Here is a 20642-nt window from a genome sequence, read left to right on the forward strand (position 1 = left end):
AGATTTCTTCTCAAATTTATCTTGCAGGAAAGTTGTCTTCACATCCATTTTCTCAACCTCAATGTCAAATGTCATGGCAACAAATAACAAGGATCTAATGGATGTTAGCTAGCAAGTGGGAGGAAAATAGCAATAAAATTGATTCTCTCAACTTCAGAATATTTGTTAACAATCAACCTTGCTTTGTATTTCTCCATCTTACCTTCTGAGTTGCAATCGAGACCCACCCTCCATACCTAAGCGTCGTTTTGTAAAGTTTTCTTTATGCATATAAAAGGGTGGCCCCCCTGCTATTCAGTTGGCCCATAGAATTGTAGGGGCTCTCCTATCAAGCCCCCTCGTGAATAGTAGGGCCATAGAATTGTAGGGGCCCTCCCCCAACCGAATTGGGCAGGTGAGCCCCCTACAATTGAGCTACCTTCTCCCTACTTTTTGAAGGGCTAGTGTATTCTAGCCCCTTAGAATCTAGCTACCTCCTTATTCTAGTAGGGAACTTCTTGAAAACCCATTCTCAACTAACAAATTTCCAACCCTTCTTTGGGGAACCATCTCCTCATCCATGCCCATCTTCCAAGATTCACTTTCATTTGTTTTCATTGCCTTCTTTATAGTTCTAGGCTCATAAGTGTTAGTAGACAAAAAAAAAATCTAAATCAAGTGGACTATACCTTTGCAGTTGCCTCCTCCATTGAGTGGGCCTCTTGGCAAGTTGAGGTGGAGGTTTTTCTTCTTGTAAGCTCGTAGAGCTCTTAGTTTTGTCCTCCTCATTTAGTGTATCTTGGGTCTTTGACGTAGTCTCAAGTGCACCCTCCTTGGTCTTTGATTGTAGTTATATTGTTGTTTCACATTCTTCTTTGGTTGCCCAATTGTAGGAGAGGGCGTGATCTCCTTGAAGATCATATTTCAAATATACACAAACTTTTCAGTTATAGGATCCCAAATCTTGCATCCCATCACATTGTTAATGTAGCCAATGAAAATAGGCGTAACAATTTTGAAGTCTAACCTAGATCTCTTTGCTTTAGACACATGAAAACATACTGCACAACCAAAAATTGGGGTATTTTAGGGTGAGAGGTTTTGCATATCCAAATCTTCATTGCTTTTTTGTCAACAAGAGTGGACGTAGGAGATTTGTTGATTCAATAGCAAGTGTTGCTAATTGCTTGTGCCTACAATCCAATCTGACTCTATTGAGCATGCTCCTAGTCCTCTCCATCAATGTCCCGTTCATCTTCTCTGCAACTCCATTATGTTGAGGGGTGTATGGAGCTGCTTATGGTTTGCAATATCATTGACCATATGAAATCTATCCAACTCCACTTAATTGTGTTTTCCACCCTTTTTCGCTTGCAACACTTTAATCTTCCTTTGTGTTTGGTTCTTCACAAGAGCCTTAAACTCTTTTAAGTAGCTGAAGACCTTAGATTTGTGCTTCAAAAAACAGACCTATGTTCTTCTAGAAAAATCATTATTAAAAAGAAACATAATTTAGGGTTTTCACAAGTGAAGATACAACAATTGGAGCTAAAACTTCATTATGAATAGGATTGAAAACCTCTACAAATTTATGAGAACTTCAATAAATCTGAACACGATGTTGCTTTCCATACATATAATGTTCACAAATGTCAAAGAGAAATCAACTAACCTCTCTACAAGATTTTTTATATTCAAGAGTCTTAAGGCCTTTTTGACCAATAGATAGGTAATTTTCTCTCATGTAAGAGCATGCAAAGGAACCTATATTGCACCCCTAAGTGAACCAAAGCTGGATAATGTAGGTATCAGTGTCAAAGGTGAAAATGGTATAAATTTTTTCATTGTATGTACAACAAAATTATTACATTGAATACATGTGCTTGCATCGAGGTAGTAAAAGAGTCCCAATCCAAACTCCCTTTACAAGCACCATAGCTCCATGAACCATTTGGCACCCTTCCTTTTTGAAGACTATTTGCACACCTACATCATTCATTTTGTTGCTTGACAAATAGTTTCTTGCCAAACTTGGGATGTGTAGAACTTCTGAGATTTCTTTGATTCTCCCATTGGGAGAATTTGATCTTATCTCTATGATGACCAACAATATTGGGGTGAGAGTTGTCATTAAGATAAACATTTCTACCATCAAATCTCTTGTAGTTAGAAAACAATCCCTATGGGGAGTCGTGTGGAAAGAAGCTCTATAGTTGATGATCTACACATCCTAACAGACATGCACAACCAAGGCTGCAACAAATGCATGATTGACATTATCGTAAGAAGGCATTGGAATTAGAATTGTCATCAAATTCTTGTTTGTCCTTTTTCTTCTTCTCCTCGCAACCTTTGTTTATGTGGCTTTTCTTAGACTGAGATCTATGCCTAGACTTAGATTTCTTTCCTTTCTTGTTCTTTCGCTTTTCTTTTTCCTTTGATTTTTCTTGAGCAACCGATGCATTTTTAACAAAATTAGAAGTCTTTCGTCTCATCTGACTCAGGAGAAGAGCTCCCACCACCTCTTCAATGGTATGTTTGGTGGTTGTAGTACCTATTAACATTGCTAGGGTGTACAAGAATTTGGAAAAGATCACAACATTGTAATGCACAAATACTTGTTGTCCATGCAAAAACTAATGGCTTTCATCTCTATTACAATGGTGTTGAAAGCATTTAGATGCTTGAAAATGGAGTCACTATCATCCATTTTCAAAGAACAATTTTTCTTTTGCAGAAAAAATTGTTTACCAAGGAATCTTGGTGAAGGTTACCCACTTCTTATGTAGGGATTTCACGGTGTCCTCTAGTGAAACATTTAGGAGAATTGAGTCCACCAAATAGAGCCTAATGAGTCTCCTAGCTTTCTAATCCAACACCACCTAGTCTTTATCTTTCATGCTTGCAAGTTTGTTTTTGGAGGTTGTAGCCTATAGATCTTGATCTATGAGCAAGTCCATATTTAGCTTCTATAACTCAAAATTTGTGTCATTGAATCTATCTCCAATTGTGAGGTGTTTGCCATCTTACCTAAAACAAAAATCACCTCTACGCAAAGACCTCCTACTCAAACCAAGATTATTACCAAAATCCTTTTTCTTGTTACCAAGAAATAGAGCTTGCCAAACGTTGCTACCAAATGGAAGGAAGACAAATACTGGAAACACTTCCTACACTAATTTGAGAGGAGAAAATTGCAAAAAAACTATGATCAAAACAATTTTAGAAAAGAATAACATAATGAAGTACAATCACATAATTAAAAAATATCCTAGGAAAACCCTTTTGGGAAAAAAATCTTGTAGTGTTGTTAGTGTCTTTTTGTATTATTCAATAACAATACGCTTACAATTTGATCTTAAAGAACATCCAAAGTTATGCATAAGCATTGATTGCGTTCGAAGAAATTTCGGCAGCATAATCTTTCTACAAAGATAAGTGATATCCAAGCATTGATTAAGTGGAGCAAGCTTGATTCACAAACCATAAGTGGTTTTACAAAACCATGGGCCAATATTCCATGGGCTGAAAATCGCATCCAAATCTAGGTCCCAAAATCTAATGCCCCTCTCCATGAAGGTCAACTTGCTAAAAATAGGATGCAACTCTCATGTCATATAATCTGTCATAATCCACCATTAATCTTGGGTGCTTCCTTCGGAGTTGTTATCTCCATTCAAAGATGCTTTGTGATATGTCATTCTTACATGTCATAAGCTTGTCAAAAGTCATAACCCACCATGTAACTTGCTCTTAGATGCTTTTACATGCATCATAGAGTCTCTTACATGTTAAATATCTTACAATGTCATATATGCTCTTACGCATCTTACACGACATTGATGCTCTTACATGTGCATCATATTACAAATTACACATGGCATAAATGCCATCTCAAAAGGGATGCCCTTTTCCATGTGGCACATAAAATAAATACAAATTAAACAAATAACTGCTGTTAGTAAATTTCATATGGGATAGGGTTGGTCAAGCATTACACATTTTTTATTTTTTTTTATTTTGAAATCAACTTCCTTGAGTCTTGAATTTTCCCTTTCAGAATTTTGTTTTTGCACTTACAAACTGAAATAATGCATCTAATATAGAGATTTAAACTCCTAAACAACTATTAAAACAATCTTAAATTGAGTTGCCTTGCATGCAGTTTTTCAATTGGGTGATAAAAACTAAAGGCCAGAAAACTAAACATAAAAAAATTATCCTAAAAATACTAATAGGCTTTATTCTGGAACAACTAATTAATAAGTAAAAAACTCAAATTTGGTTTCTTAAACATAGTCTTGAACTGTTGGAAAATAATGCCTAAAACAAAATCTTGTATTATTTGTTGAGCCCAAAATTCGAGTGAATTGTAGGATGTATGAAAATACCTTTGGCAGCAACTGCTATTATCTTTGTTAGCATTTTTTTTATTTGACATTACATTTTCCCTAGGTTGCCGGTTCGGGTTCAAAGAACCTGGTACACCGGTACGGCAAAATTTTGAAAAGGGGTTTGGGTTCGTTAGTACAAAAGCATGTAACTTATATATATATATATATATATATATATATATATATATATATATATATATATATATATATATATATATATATATATATATGTAGACATCTATAAATGGTCAACGCTTGCGGAGTCCTACTTTAACATTTGCGCATTGCCTTATTTTAGGGTTCTTGCGTCGCATTAACATTTCTTCTATGTTGCGCACTTGGTCTTTATCATTTGCGAGCATCGAGTCCTTCTTCTGCATTCCTCATTTTTTTTGCTTTCGAATTAGGTCTTGTCGATAGCAATTTTCAGTCATGATTTTGGTCGATCCTTGTTCTTGTCAATCTTGTCATTTTGCGATCGATTCGTCATCGATCCTTGTCCTTGTCAATCTCATCATTTTGTGATCGATTCGTCATCGATCCTTGTCCTTGTCAATTTTGTCATTTTGCGATCGATTCGTCATCGATCCTTGTCCTTGTCAATCTTGTCATTTTGCGATCGATTCGTCATCAATCCTTGTCCTTTTCAATCATGTCAATTTGGATAGATTAGTCATTGTTCCTCGTCAATTGGCGCTTATCAATTTGATCTCCTTGTCAATCTTGGTCAATTTGTCATTGATTTTTGTCAACCAATTTTAATCATTTATCAACATTGGTCCTTTGTCAATTAGAATCATGATCAAACCTACATTAATTTCTTGTTGTCTTGACCTAATTTCTTGTCCTCTTATTTCTAGGGTTTTATGATTTGTTCATTTAATCCTTTTCTTCTTCTTTGTGGGTTAAATAAATCTATTTATTTATTCCTAGGTCTCTTTCATGAATTAATTAATGGATGAAAACCTATTAATTAATTCACCTAATTTCTATTTCATCTTTTTCCTCAATTTTCTAATTTGCTAATTTCTCCTAATTTCTAATTTCTATTTCTATTTCAATCTTGTCATAATTTGTCATGCATTTTGCATAGCAACTTGTCATAATTTGTCATAATTTGTCATACTCCTTGCATAGCAACTTGTCATTTATCATAATGTTGCCATTCTTGATTTGAATTTACTTTCAAATCTTTTCATGCTAATCTTGTCCTCTCTCCAATTTGTCTATAAATTGGATGAGTTTCTTCAATCAAAAAAAGGAATCAATCACATTTTCAGATCAATCAATCACATTTTCGAGTAGCCTTATGCTGCGAATTTCATTTCTCAACTTGCTTTCTACTTGCATTTTGCACTTGTAGGTGAGATCAACATCAAATTTGAAGGTGAAAGAAGAACAATGGAGCCACATGAAGGAGATATCTGCATTGGTTTGCTTCAATTTCATTCAATTTGAATATCTTGTCTTTATGTCTTTATTGATTGGATTAGGATTGCTTTCATTGCAATTTTAGGTTTTGTGATTGTCCTAATTTGATATTGCTTTGATGTTTTCTCAATTTCTTGATCTACAATATATTTTGATATTTGTGAAGCCTATAAGCATGAATTAAAATTTGCATGTCACATAGCATCATATAAACAACAAAACAAACATAAACTTGTAATCATAGCATCATGATCATACCATAATAGCATCATATACATCAAGTTTAATATCAAAATGACAAAATATTCAAGTATCATCGTTTCAACTTTCAACAATATAAACTTAAAGTTTAATCATCAAATGGATCATCTAATTCATCCTCCTCCTCCTCCTCCTCCTCCTCATTGACATTGACATTAGATGAGCCAATGCCACTTGCACTTGCACTATAAGTTGGCTCAATTTTCGAGTCATCAAGTGTCAATGCAAGAAGCTGAGAAGTAGGAGCATTCAAATCAGTATGCTCTGGCTCTATATCCCACATCTTCGTTTCCCCTTGTGTGTAGTCATGTTGTTTGTGTGAAAGAAGACATAGGTTGGAATGCACATATACTAAATTCTCCGCTCTTTTTGATAGCAGCCTATTGCGCTTTACTGAGTGGATGAAAGAGTATGTGCTCCAATTTTTTTCTGAAGCAAATGAACTAGCAATCTATGAAGACAAAGTAAACAATTAAAGTTATACATTAATAAAAATAAAATTACCAACAACCTATGAAGACAAAGTAAACTATAAATAAACTAAAACTTGTAAATTTAAAATTTTAATTAATTAAACTTACTTGTGATAAAACTTTTATAGCGAGGGGTTGTAGGTGTTGGAAGCATGTGCCATGGAAGTACCACCAGCTATGAGCATCCTTCTTCGATCTATGACGAAGTGCATCAACACTTAGACCATTCCCATTTGCGAATTCTATGAACTCATTTGTAACAACATCTTGCAAATCATCATCGGGATATACTCTAAGAAATGCTGCCTTGTACCCATTAGATATTTCTAGATCTCTCCATGGTGGAATCCTTCCTGGTTTATCAAGAAACTAATTGCTATAGTACTTAGGTGTCAAGGCATAGGCAAGAAGGTGCAAAGGAGTGGTCATCTTATTCCACCTTTCTACAATAATTACTTCCAGTTCTTTGAAGAATTTCTCCTGGGGATCATTCTCTTTTTCATTTATAGCGACCTTTATTTTTTGAAGCATTGAGTCAGTGCCATCATAAATCTCACCTATGCAAGGCCTATCCATGTCTGTATAGCGAATCATGCTCATGATGGGCTTAGTGATACTTAGGAGATATGTAACAAGATCCCACCATTTCTCATTCAATATTCTATCCCTAATTTTTTCTGCCCTCTCAGTGCTACTCTGCTTCCATACAGTCCAATTGGTGCTGATCACCATATTGCATAGTGCCACTCTAACTTCCACAAGTTGTCTTAAGACGATTGTGTTTGATGCAAAACGGGTCTTAGCAACCCTATAACACAAATTAATGCCAAATGATTAAAAAATAAAGCCAAACTTTAAAGAAGAATACACAATATAGCTTACACAATGATATTATGAACATTGAAAATTAAAAAAAATCAGAAAATGTAAAATTAAATTACTATTTCACTTACCTTCAATAGCTCCAAATTCGAATAGGTTCTAAAAATCCCTTTAGACATGTGGTGGTTTGTGATGAATATCTGGATGTCCTTAGCCTCTGCATACACATCTTTGATCCATTTTATTTTTTGCCCAATCCTTTGTAGCATAAGATTGAGTGAATGTACCGCACAAGGTGTCCAAAAGATATGATCATAGCGTTGCTCAACCAACAAACCAGCATCTCTACAATTTTTTGCATTGTCCGTTATGACTTGGACAACATTGCGGGGTCCCACAAACTCAATGGCAGAGATGAGAATTTTTGCAATAAATTGGCCCTCACAATCCACAGCTCTCAAAAACATTGCCCCTTTAGGGGACACCGCTATGACATTGATCAAGGGACGGTTTTTAGCATCTTTCCACCCATCTAAAACAATTGTTACACCTGTCTCAACCCATGAATCCCTTATGGGTTTCAATGCATCTTCAACCCTCTTCACCTCTTTCTCCAATAATGCTCCACGTACCTTCTCATAACCGGGGCCCTTATACCCTCTTGGAGCCTCATTAACACTTTTTATCATTTGCTTCCAATATGGGGAGCGGGCAACATTGAATGACAACCCATTTGCATAAATGCACCTTACTATATCTTCGTCAGCATTGTCTCTACTCTCATTTTGGAATGCGGTTTCTAAAGGCCCCTTTGTTCTTTTACGTGTCAAGGGTGGTTCACTTTGAGGTTCATTTGTGGCAAAGAAGAGGTGGTCTTCTACTACAATATTGGGATTAGAAGGGCCTTGCATTCCCTTTGTTTTCTTTGATGCGGTTTGGTTCAATCTACGGGCTTCCCTCTCTTCTACCGCCTCATGCTCCCTAATATATTTCATCATTGTCTCATCTGGTATAGGTTTACCATTTTTTCTAGGGCATTTTTTGATGCCTCTTCCTTTTATTCCACACAAATGGCCTACCACCCGATAATATGAACTATTACGTTCAATATCACATCCATGGCATTTCCAACGGAATCCCCCACCTCTCGGAAGTTGTTTTATAATGTCCACATATTTCCATAAGGGAGAATTTGGATCATTTCTTTGTTTTGCAATTATTTGTTCATTGCCAATGGAGGAAGATGTAGATGTCATTCTAGATCCTATGGCAAGAAATAATATAAACATATTCAAAAACAAAAACTAAATAATGAAAAAAAATTCAAGTTTCATGTTTGACAATTTGTGAAACAAAAATAGTTGGAAAAAAATGTTTAAAAACCTACCTCTTGCAGCCAATGGAAGCTTGAAAATGTATGGAAATGATGCCGCAACACTTGTTGAAGCTTCAAAAATCAGTCTTCAACTCCTCCTCTTTGATCTTGGAAGCCAAATTTTGTTCACCCTTTCTTCAACCTGCTCTCATAAAACTTTTGTTTGCAACACAAATGAGGTGAAATGAGTGAATAAAATGTTTTAGAAGTCACTTTTAGGTTATAACTTTCACTTTTTACAAGGCGGAATTGAAAAAAAAATTAAATTTGCATTATTTTTGGACTTTACGGGCCGCCCAACCGCCCGGGTTCGACTGGGTTCGACCAGGGTCGAACTACCTTTGGGTTTTTCGAACCCTGGTCGAATCCAGTTCGAACCAGACCCGTACCACAGACCGGGTCGAACTAGGACCCGTACTTGGGGGGCCCAGAGGCGAACCCGGTAACCTAGCATTTTCCTACATTCTGTCCCTTGATGTCAAATTTCTGTATATGCAACTCTGTCATTAAATTTTGATGTATCACCCTTCCTAGCCTATTAGTCATGATAGCTGCCAACTGATCTTTTGAGTTGCAAAATTGAAATTCAACTTTCTTCTCTTGTATCAATGCTTGTACATCATGGTGCTTCAGTTCTATTTGTTTTGTTCTTGCATGAAATACTAGATTTTATTTAATTGTATTGCTCAACTATTGTAACAAAATATTATTATAGGATTCCTTTGTTCTTCTCCTACATTTTCCAAAACTCTTCCTAACCAAGTTGCTTGTGCACATGTTGGTGGTAAAACAACACATTTTTTATCCATACTTGATAATGACACTGTAGTCTACTTCTTCGAATTCCATGTAAACACTCCACTTCCCTCGTGGAAAACAATGCCCTAGATGCACTCTTTCTATCATCTCACAATCTTCGCCAATAAGAATTTTAATAACCAAATTACTTTGAATCTTCAACTAATTAATAATGGATTCCATGACTGTGTGTTCTGTTCACATACTTTAGTATACTATTTGTTGGTTGGTTATGCTTTTCTATAGGTTTACTCATACTTTGAAACCACCAATATTACAAACATAATATCTGGCCTCATCGTTGTCAAATATATTAAGCTCCCAACAATACTTCTGTATTTCCTTTCATCTATTTTTGGTGGCCTATCTTCTTTCATTGCGTTTTCTCCATGTGTAATTGGTACATCAACTTCTTTACAATCTAGCATATTATAATTCAACAAATCTTGGACATACTTAGCTTGAGAAATAAGGATCTAACCATGTGACTGGCGTACCTTCATGCTAACAAACATTCCATTAGTCGTAATTCAATCATTTTAACTTCTTTCATTGTTCCCTCTTTGAATTCTTTCTTTATCTTGTTTGAGCTTGTTGTATAGATCAGACTTCAATATATAGACAAACATAAAATGTTCTATTACCTTCCATATTGAAATATTGTGTAGGCTCATTTTTGCTTCTCACATATCCATTTGCTAAGAGCCTTGTATCAATTCTTGAATGTCTTGATGCTTATTTGAAACCATATTGAGCTTTCTTCTATCTATAAACACATCCTTCTTTGTCTCCTTCAAATGCTTATGGCTGATACACATATACTTCCCTCTCAATGTATGTATTGAAAAATGCACTTTTCACATCTAGCTGTTGTACTTTCCAGCTTTCTGTGTGGCAATCTTATAGTGTCATGCCTTGTATCAAGTGCATAGGTCTTTTCATAGTCTATAACATACCTTTTAGCATATCCTTTTGCAGCCTATGTAGCTTTGTATCTTTCATCTATACCATCACTTTTATGCTTTATCTTGTAAACTCATATAATTCCTATCACTTTGTCTTTTGGTAGCTTTTCAAGCTTTCAAGTTTTGTTTCTTCAATAGCATCAATCTCTTGTTCCATTGCTGTAATCCATTCTTTCTTTTCAACGGTTTCTTCAAACTTATTGCTGGAAAGTTGTCTTTGATGTCAAGATTGTGATAAAGATCAGTAAATCAGAATTCATGAGACTTTGAGTAAATTAAAGATAGCTGTTTTGTTGGAAGGAATCAAATCAGAATTCATGCCAACTACATCAGGTATATTGGTTTGTCAACAAATCAGAAATTAAGGAGCGAGACTGATCTAATTCAATTTCCATCAAAGAGAGAATTTAAATTAAGATTTAAATCTAATTAAGCCAATTTTCATTCAGCCTTAATCACGATCAGAACAAAAGGTGACTACGATCTGTATTACAAAGTATACATTAAAGAGCGATTCATTAGAAGAATGGGATCAGTTTAAGCAGCGATTCATTAGAAGAATGAGATCAGTTTAATATTCTAGTTGATAATCATAAACATTAACCTGCAATGTTAATCATAAACGAATACAACAGGTGCTAGGCTAATATCACACGATTTGATCAAGGGCAGCATGGATATGATAATGCATTCTTAAAAGGTGTGATGAAGATAAAACTAAATAAGGGATGCATTTGATTTATTAAGTGGTTTAATTTTGTTAAGGAAAAGGTGGTTACTAGATATAAGTAATGTGAGACTTCATTTTCAAAGGACACATCCTTTCTGATTAGAAGATATATATATATAGAGGTTGAAGATGGAGAAGAAGTGTGCGTGGTGTGTAAATAAAAGGAGAACAAATAGATACATACACCAGCTTAGAGAGGAAGGAATTGTATGGAAATCATTTTCAGACTTGAGGAGAAGAAGATAAAAGGTTGATTAAAGTAGTGATTGTAATCTTCGAGTGAAAGATTAATAATCAGATTATAGGAGATAGCAGATTGTAATATTGCAGACTTGTGATCAGTTTTATAGTTGACTCAAGGAGTTCATGTGCAGATTTTGAAGGAGAGATTGTGATCTCTTTGTGAGAAATTGGTGGTCAGACTCAGCAGATTTAGTGGAAATTCTTATAGATTAGGAAGGGAGTTGTAAACTCTTGTGACTAAAATTTTGAATGAAGGGTTGGTGCCTCTGGTGAGTTGGTGCTCACGAATCAAATGAGGGGTTTGTGCCTCTAAAATTGTAATTGTTATTTATGTAAAGCAAACATATTGCCGTGGTTTTCTTCCTTTTAGGGTTTCCTTGTATATATCGTGTTCTTGTGTTCTTTGCATTTGAATGGTTCTTGTAATTGTGATAAATAAAGTATAATTTTGGAAAAGTAGTCGTTATATTGATTCACCCCTTCGCCCCCTCGCCCCTCCTCTCAGTATGACTGTTTGCTCAACACTCAGTAGGTTCTACCTCAATATTTGAATAAAATGCATAATTGATTAATTCATCATCTTCATTTTTTTTCTTTATTTTGGTTCCTTCTTAATCTTATTTCAAAATTCTGATCTATCATTAGATTTTGGAGGATGAATTCTTATCATAACATTTCTTGAACTTGATGTAGATTTTGCACTTTTAGCATTTTCTTCCTGATCCCAAATAATTCCTTGACCCACTGTTCCTGTTTCTTTCTACAGGTGATCTGTATAGATTCCTCTTTCAACAAATATTGCATCTTTAGAAATAATGCTCGTCCTTCTTTGAGGCTTTGCTTTCTACATTGTAACTTGTAAATTTGCATGTTTACCCTTGCATCCAATTTTTGTCTATTCTGATCACCTATGTGAACATAAGCTAAACGACCAAATATTTTCAAGTGTGCCATTGTAGGCTTTCTTCCATACCAAACTTCTTGCAGTGTCCTATCTTATACTGCAATAGTTGGGCTCCTATTCATGATGTAAATAGCAACTTAATTGCATTAACCCCAAACACTTGTCCATCCTCTTTGATTCCATCATGCTTCTTGCTGATTTTATTATTGTTTTTCTTATTTCTTATCTGCCAATCCATTTTGTTATGGTAATAAGGTGTCATTAACTGTCTCTTGACTCTCCTCTTTGCACAAAATTCATTAAATGCTTCTGAACAAAATTCATCTCGTCCATCTATTTTTAATTTTTTTTTTTGTATCTTCCACTTTCTTTTTCTACCATAGCCTTGAACATTTTGAAGGTTTCAAAAGCATCACTTTTATTCTTCAAAACTAGGAAAATCATCAATGGATGTAATCATGTAGTGATTCATATCTACGCTTGCCTTCAACATAGGACTACACAAGTCTAAATGAATAAACTCTAGTGACTGATTTACTTTCCATGCACTTCCAAGAGACTTGCCCTTTCCTTGGTAACCCATGTACACATTTCTTTGATACAACATATGCAATCCTTGAAAATTAAGAAGTCCAAATCTTTGGTGCCATAACCAACTTGCATCCTTTAGAGTAGGATAACAAACATCTGATTGACTTGCTTTTATTTTCAATGGTAACATTGATTCTTTGTCATCTCTATTGTAGCAATGAGCTCTCCTCTTTGCCTCTTTGTCATATTTTCATTGGTAACTAACATTTGGTTCTTTATCATCTCTATTGTAGCAATGAGCTCTCCTCCTTGCCTCACATCAAGATAGTAAATTTTTTATCATCAAATGCTAGTTTAAGTCCTTTCTCAATGAGCTGGCCAACACTCATCAAATTATGCATTAATTATGGTTAGTACTATATCTATTTGTCCTTTTCTCTAAACTTAATTGTCACCATATCTTACTCCACTTATAAAATGTTCTTCAATCTTTAAAAATGCCTCTCTAAAACATGTCATATGATTAGAAAAACTTGAATCTAGAAACCATACTTTATTATTTGTGTTTTCAACTTCACAGCTCAAAAGGGAGCAGTGTGGTGGATCTTCATCTTTATCTTATCTAGGACCTTCATTTGGATTCCTTGTGTAATCTTGTGAACAGTTTGCTTTTCTTTCTTCATTTGACTTCTTCAATCTGCAATCTCTCTCTATGACCAAGTTTCTTTAGTAATAACATTTCACTAGCTGCCTTCTTGTATTAAATCTACCTTTCCCTCTTGAGTAGCCATGACCTCTGTTCTGTTCTTTTCCTTTAGAATTAGACCTAGATCCTTGCGATGAGTTCTCTACCATATTGCCTTGAGAAAAACTTGTACTTGCTCCTTTATTTTTACAAATTTTTGCCCTTGACATCAACACTTGATTTAGGCCACCCATACACTTTACCTTCTCTTCATGAGTACCTAATGATTCAATCAACATTTCAAACTTTAAAGTATCTAAATTGTTGCGCTCCTTTAAAGTAATCACAATATCTCAAGATCTTCCTCACTACCATATCATTTTTATTCATTGAATTAGACCTAGATCCTTGCGATGAGTTCTCTACCATATTGCCTTGAGAAAAACTTGTACTTGCTCCTTTATTTTTACAAATTTTTGCCCTTGACATCAACACTTGATTTAGGCCACCCATACACTTTACCTTCTCTTCATGAGTACCTAATGATTCAATCAACATTTCAAACTTTAAAGTATCTAAATTGTTGCGCTCCTTTAAAGTAATCACAATATCTCAAGATCTTCCTCACTACCATATCATTTTAAAGTATCTAAATTGTTGCGCTCCTTTAAAGTAATCACAATATCTCAAGATCTTCCTCACTACCATATGTTCTCAATTTATTCATTGTATCTGCCTCTCTAGTACAATAATCTTGGAATTTTTCATTACCCCTTATTTTTAAATTCCCAAAATTCAATCTTAGGGTTTGAAGCTTTGCAACCCTTACTTAATTTGCCCCTTGATATGAACTTTATAAAGCTGTCCATTCTTTCTTTGCTGTTTTGCAATGGGCAATTCTTGGATAAATACATGGATGATTGTACTCTGTGTGTAGAAAAACGCTTGAGCATCCTTTTGCTTTATTTTTTTAATTTTTTGCTTTTCTGTCATTATCTTTTGCATTACATATACTCCAATCTTGAGATTCAACACACCTGCTTGCTACAGTGCCCCATATGCCTTCCCCAATTAAAACTCTTTTGAACTTATTTTTTCAATAATTGAAATTCTCACCTTTGAATCATGGAATTGATATTGACTCATTGTTTGCTGCCATTATAGCTATCAAACAAACCTGAGATTTTCTCTCAAAGTCTCAGGATCTTGAACTTTGGTGAAGGAGCGTTAGATCTAAACCTGTCCAATGTAATTCTCACTTACACAGATAAACTCTTGTGTTGATAAAACTCTGCTTTGATACCATTGTTAGAAAATTTCACATTGTAAAAAACTGGTTAGAAATTACACAACCAAAAAAACTTTTATTTGTTTTGAAATTGATTTCTGTGTGTCCCGAATTACATTCTAGATTCTCTCTTTAATTGATGCATTTTATATAGAGTTTCACTCTCTTAAAAATAAGCGGAAAAAACAATCCTGAAGTGAGTTGCCTTACATGCAGTTTTCCAATTGGGTAATTAAAACTAAAAGTAAAACTATAACTGAGTGATTAAACATAAAAAAACTTATCCTAAAAATAGTGATTGTGTTTTTTCTAAAACAACAACTAATTAATAAATACAAAACCTAAATTTAGTTTCCTAAACATTGTATTGGATTGGTAGAAAATACGCTTAAATGTTATTATTAGCTGTGCTCAAAATTATAACAAATTGTAGAATCAGAATGTATGGAACATCCTCAACAACAACTACTTTTATCTTCGTAAGTAGTTGGTTGTCATCTTTGTCAACAACCGTTTGTTATCTTCATTAGCATTTGAGATATCTTCATTAGCAAAAGTTTTACTTATCGACTTCTTTTATCTTCGTCATCATTCTATTGTTTGACATTAGATTTTCCTACAACTGAACATTAGGATTGTCAGGTGTACGGCACCTGTCCCAGCTGAATCATGGATATATTGGTGAATGCCAAATGCTTTTTGCAAGGGGTCAATTATTGACACATTTGGATATGTAATCAAAATAATGCGACTCCAAACCTTCTTAGTATACTCACAAGTTATAAACATGTACTCTCAGTTTTCTTCAGCTTTAAAGCAAAGAAAACACCAATTTGGACCAGTAAAATATCCCTTATAGAGATTCTCAAAGGTTAATTACTGGTTTTATATATGAAGATAATAGAAGAAGTTTACCTTAGGATGGCACTTTTTTGTCAAATATGTCACCAATTAGATAGGGGAGTGAGCTCACCACTTAATAATTTGTATCCCTTGCTGATAGAGTAAGCTTCATTTCATTTAATATTCCTCCTAATAACATGATCATCAATGTGGGGATCAATAGGTACCTGTTCTCAAGCAACACGGAGAAGATCTTGATTTTATGCAATTGATCCCACTGAATTCACGATTTGAAACAAGGTGAGTATTTCTTTATATTCTAGTGAGTCTTTCAGCTGATCTGAAACTATTGGTTTGAAAGTGCCAATGGTTTTATCTTGAGGAAGAAGGTTTTCTTTCCATTGCCAGTATACCAAGGGAGATGTTGGGTAACAAGCTTACGAACTTCCATATTGCTCGAAATTTGAGACTCATGATGTTGGGAGTGGGGCGATAAGGGTTGTGCATGGACTGGCAATGTTTTTTTGATAGAAAAGTTTAGTGCATCGTCTCTCTGGGTGGGAGGCAGTTCTCTATACAAGATTCTTGCCTAATGCCACTTGATGTTCGTACAAGCTTTTGATTCCTAAGCTTGCTTCCTTCTTTGTTTGTTTGATTTTGTCGCATTTTATGATATGGTCTTATGATCTTCTATTTATTTTTCTTCTTCTCGGATTGTGTATTGGGTTGCACCTTTCGTTAATCTGAGGTTTTGAATTTTGAATGCTCTCTTTATGTTCATTTTCCTCTGTAGTCCCTTCCTACACTCCCAGTTCATTCACCTCTTCTCCTTCATAAGTTGAATTTGCTTCTTCTAGATTAAGGACATTAAATGACTAAACAGATTAGAGGAAGGTTGCTCTTTGGATAGGGCTCTAAGCTTAGGATTGTTTTTATTGTCATCCTCCCGTTCTTTGGTATCTCCTCCCGTTCTTTGTTATCTTTGGGTTTTTTGTGGGAAATCCTTTTAAGTGTCTGTTCATTGCATTTGAGTGGGATTTGTTCATAATTAGGTGTTTTTTGTGAAAATTAGGCTATTCATTTTGAGATTGATGACATTAAGGAGACCCTTAAGGAGATCAACTTCCACACAAATACGGGCCACAAATTTCTCTTTTGGTTCCTCGCAGGTTTTGAAAATTTCTATTGCATTGACTATTATTTTCAGAATATCGTCATGCTACAGATGGAGAGATAAAAATGTGAATACTTACCCATATTGGAACCCTTGGGGTTGCTTTTTCAAGAGGATTCCTATGATCGACAATATTGTTTCTTCACATAACAAGGGTTTGATGGTCTATTGAGAGAATACAATATGGGTTACAAGCACAATCCTTCATATGTTTTCACAATTCATACACAATTCATACACAATTCATACACAATTAATAACATTTAATATTTATATGGGCACCTTAAATATAACATTAATGAAATCAATGTTATCTAGAAACCTAACAATACTTCAAAGACTTGAACAAAATAGCTATACATCCTAAGAGTTTGAACCAGTTTAGTGCATTTTCTCTGGGTTAAGGTTGGCTATGTTATTGTAGTTTTGGTTATGCTCCTAATGTTGGCCACATAAACTACAGGACTGTGCAATTGGGGCTAAGACAGAAACTACCATACTGAACTGGGTTTAGTACAAAAAATTACCTCTGTTCTAGTCTAAACCACAGTCTTTGGGATTTCCTTTTCTGTTACCAAGGTAATTCAGAACTGATGTTGCAATGCTGTGTCTCGGAGGATGTTGCACTATGATGTTAAACTCAATTTTTGCCTGATTTCATGTTATTGCTCTGTAATTTTTGGGAAAGGTTTCATTGTTTAGTGGGTCTTCAGTTATAAATTATTCCCACTCATAAAAGAAGGGTGGTGGTCTTGTCTCATATTTACATGTTTTCTGTAGGTTTGAATAGATTTGGCTGGAAGCAGATTAATGCACTTTCATGTTATGAGAGATTGGATGAGCATAAATAATGCTGATCCATGTCTACACACAATTCTATGAGGTAGATTTCAACTGTTTACAGCACTTCAATATAAGAGAACTAGTATTATCTTTTGTATTTCAATTTTTTATATTTTTCCTTTAACTAAAATGCTTTCATATTATCCTTCAGAAAATCAGATTCAAATTGGAATTCCGAGGGAAAAAGGAATTTATGTCAGACTAATTGGTCGCATCATTTACAAAAGATTGAGCTCTTTTCCAGTCAGAACACATTCCTGAACTCTAATTTTATATTATCTTTACCATTGCAAAATCCTACTGCTTCTGGCAATCCTCTCAAACATACAGAGTGAGTTTTTGTGCAGGCTTGCTTTTACATATGGGTGTCTTCTGTTTTGGGTTCCGTGTCTGGTTGCTTAGATTCACATATAAAGTTCACAGAGATATTTTACATATATAACCTTTAGGTTTCAGTTTTACCCTGTGGAAAGCTTATAAGTATTTGAGTCTTTGCACACATTTTCTACCATGATATTAATGCATTGTTATAGTTGAGTTCTTCAGTTAAATTCTGTCTTTGGGAGAAGTATCAAACATTTCTTTCTCCTGTTCAGTCATTTGTTATGTATATTATTTTTGAGATTTGTGAGCAACTGATATTATGTCAGGATCTTATAAGCTTTGTCTCTTTTTGCACATTTTCAGGTTGATGGCTTCCACTAGGATCCCTTTTGATCCTTCACAGTTGTCATTTGCTAAAAAGGTTTTTATCTTACTTCATTGTAGAAAAAACTATAAATGAGTAATTCTAGCTTTCTTTGGGTAGAAATATATCAGTGTTAATTTTGCAGCAACTGGTCTGCTTTATGAATCTCTGATAACTTTGTGTTGAATTTTTAACTTTAACAGAAATTTTAACACTGTAATTTCCACTATAGAAATAAAATGAACTTCAACATTTGTCACAAAATGCTGGGTAAAAGTAAGTACCAAAATGCATTTTGTCTCATTCACGCCTTTCTTCAAGGTAATCATATTTGCTGGCTTTTTCCAGGCCTTACAGACTTTATCAACTTGTCGTAGTAGTTTCAGAGAATATCTTAGGCCTGGGATTACTGCACCGCTTGAGAAGAATGACAAAGTTGAATTACAATCATCAAGACAGTTTTTCACTTCTAAAAGTGGTGCGAAATTGCAGCCAGAGAAAAACATTGCCTCGAGCTCTACACAGAATACAAATAATTCTGCTAAGAGTGCTTACAGTAGCGGAAGCAAAACTTTTGAAAGCATTAAAGGTTTGAGAGCAAATGTTTTGCCAGTTGAAGAGCATGGTGCTCATTTCAGCAACACATATGATAAGGAAGCAATCTCAAGCTGTTGTCAAGAATCAGGCAGGCAAAGTTGTGCTGAAGCAGAACCAACTTTCATGGATCTGGGGGAGGATGATGACATATTGAAGGTTGTGGAAAATTTATGCATATCAAGGTCTTACAATGATTGTTTGATTCTTTTGGTGGAAATGATGGGATATTCTTTAGGATGCTCAAGCAGCTTGTTATGCGTACTTACTCATTTTCTTGTTTAACTACAGAGCATTGATATCGATCAAATTGTATCCAATCACTATCAATCAGCCTTCACACCGGAGGCTTCAGTTTTGAAATTTTCAAGTACAAGCTGCAAAGTTGCTCCTACTTATAAGCAACCACTTTCTCAAGAAACTTGTATGCCTGAAAGTTCATTAGAAAATCAGATAAACTATATTTGTGATCATGGTGTTCCGGTAAAACTGATTTCTCATTATTAATATGCAGATTTTGTTTTTTTGTCGTTATTTAGTTTGTTTATTTGTATTGATGCTGTAATATTTCCAAGCTTCAGGTGGCTCGTTGTATGGAAGCCACAAAACATTTGCAGGAGCTGAAAGATCAGCTAATCTCAATATCAAATGAGCTACTTGATAATGCTGCTGAACTGAGTCCTCAAAAATCTGAAAAGCTTCGTCTAGAACGGTTAGTGAAGAGAGTTATCTTTGAATTTTTTTTTTGATTTATATGCTATAGTATCATTAATTGTGGATGATATCTAATGTTCCTATAAGTCCTTGAATATATAGATCTCACTTGAGCAAGAAAATTCGCTACCTAGAGCTGCAACTTCAGTGCCCTCCTTTAGATGAGAAGCGCGAGTTTTGTTCTTTCGCTTCTAGAGAACCAGCAAGTTGCTCTTTTGAATCACGTTCAACCGTTTCTTCTGCAACTAGACATTATCAGCAGACCAATGGTGAGGGAGGAAGGACACACGAGACTGTTGTGAGCTCACCTTTTGTATGCCAAAATCCTATTGCTTCAAGTTCGAGTCATGAAATCTTTGAATCAAAGACCAGGAATTGCAACCAGTCATTTGGGGAAGTTATAGGTTCAAGGAATATAAGTACTTCTTGTGCTTCACATGAGCTTTTTGATAATCAAAGAAGCCAGTTACAAAATATTGGGAGAGAACAGTACATACCCAGGTTCACTGAAGTGAACTACACTGAAGGGTCTGGTGATAAGAGGTGGATCAGAAAAGACTTCCCTTGGACCCGAGAGATAGAGGTATTTATAATTAATATGGTATTTGGTAGTTTATAATATGCATAATGGCAAAATTATTGGGTAATGACAATTTTTTTTTTGACTGTGTGACAACTTGTTTTAGGTAAACAATAGAAAAGTTTTTGGCAATCATTCTTTTCGACCAAATCAAAGAGAAGTGATTAATGCAACAATGAGTGGACATGATGTATTTGTTTTGATGCCTACTGGTGGTGGAAAAAGCCTCACTTATCAGGTAGCTTAAATATTTGAAATAGATTTTCAGTCTTTTTGATGTAAAGCTCACAGCATAGGTTTCAAGAAAACAATTTAATGGATAGTTAA

The 20642-nt window shown here is 34.8% G+C and overlaps 1 protein-coding gene across 2 annotated transcripts in view; it reads left to right on the forward strand.

The window, feature by feature from the left end:
- LOC131045163 (ATP-dependent DNA helicase Q-like 4A) overlaps positions 1–20642 on the forward strand; it is a 71956-nt gene that overhangs the window by 15809 nt on the left and 35505 nt on the right. Inside the window, exons 2-9 of one of the 2 annotated variants that reach the window (XM_057978694.2) lie at positions 17677–17779; positions 17891–18070; positions 18427–18484; positions 18776–19180; positions 19313–19504; positions 19603–19733; positions 19838–20318; positions 20422–20553. In XM_057978694.2, the coding sequence (XP_057834677.2) occupies positions 17757–17779; positions 17891–18070; positions 18427–18484; positions 18776–19180; positions 19313–19504; positions 19603–19733; positions 19838–20318; positions 20422–20553 (1602 nt within the window). In that variant the 5' untranslated portion in view covers positions 17677–17756. The remainder of the gene's footprint in view (positions 1–17676; positions 17780–17890; positions 18071–18426; positions 18485–18775; positions 19181–19312; positions 19505–19602; positions 19734–19837; positions 20319–20421; positions 20554–20642) is intronic. The other variant, XM_057978704.2, reaches the window with a different exon arrangement.

Source organism: Cryptomeria japonica, chromosome 3 (assembly GCF_030272615.1).
Source record: "Cryptomeria japonica chromosome 3, Sugi_1.0, whole genome shotgun sequence".
Taxonomy (NCBI): domain Eukaryota; kingdom Viridiplantae; phylum Streptophyta; class Pinopsida; order Cupressales; family Cupressaceae; genus Cryptomeria; species Cryptomeria japonica.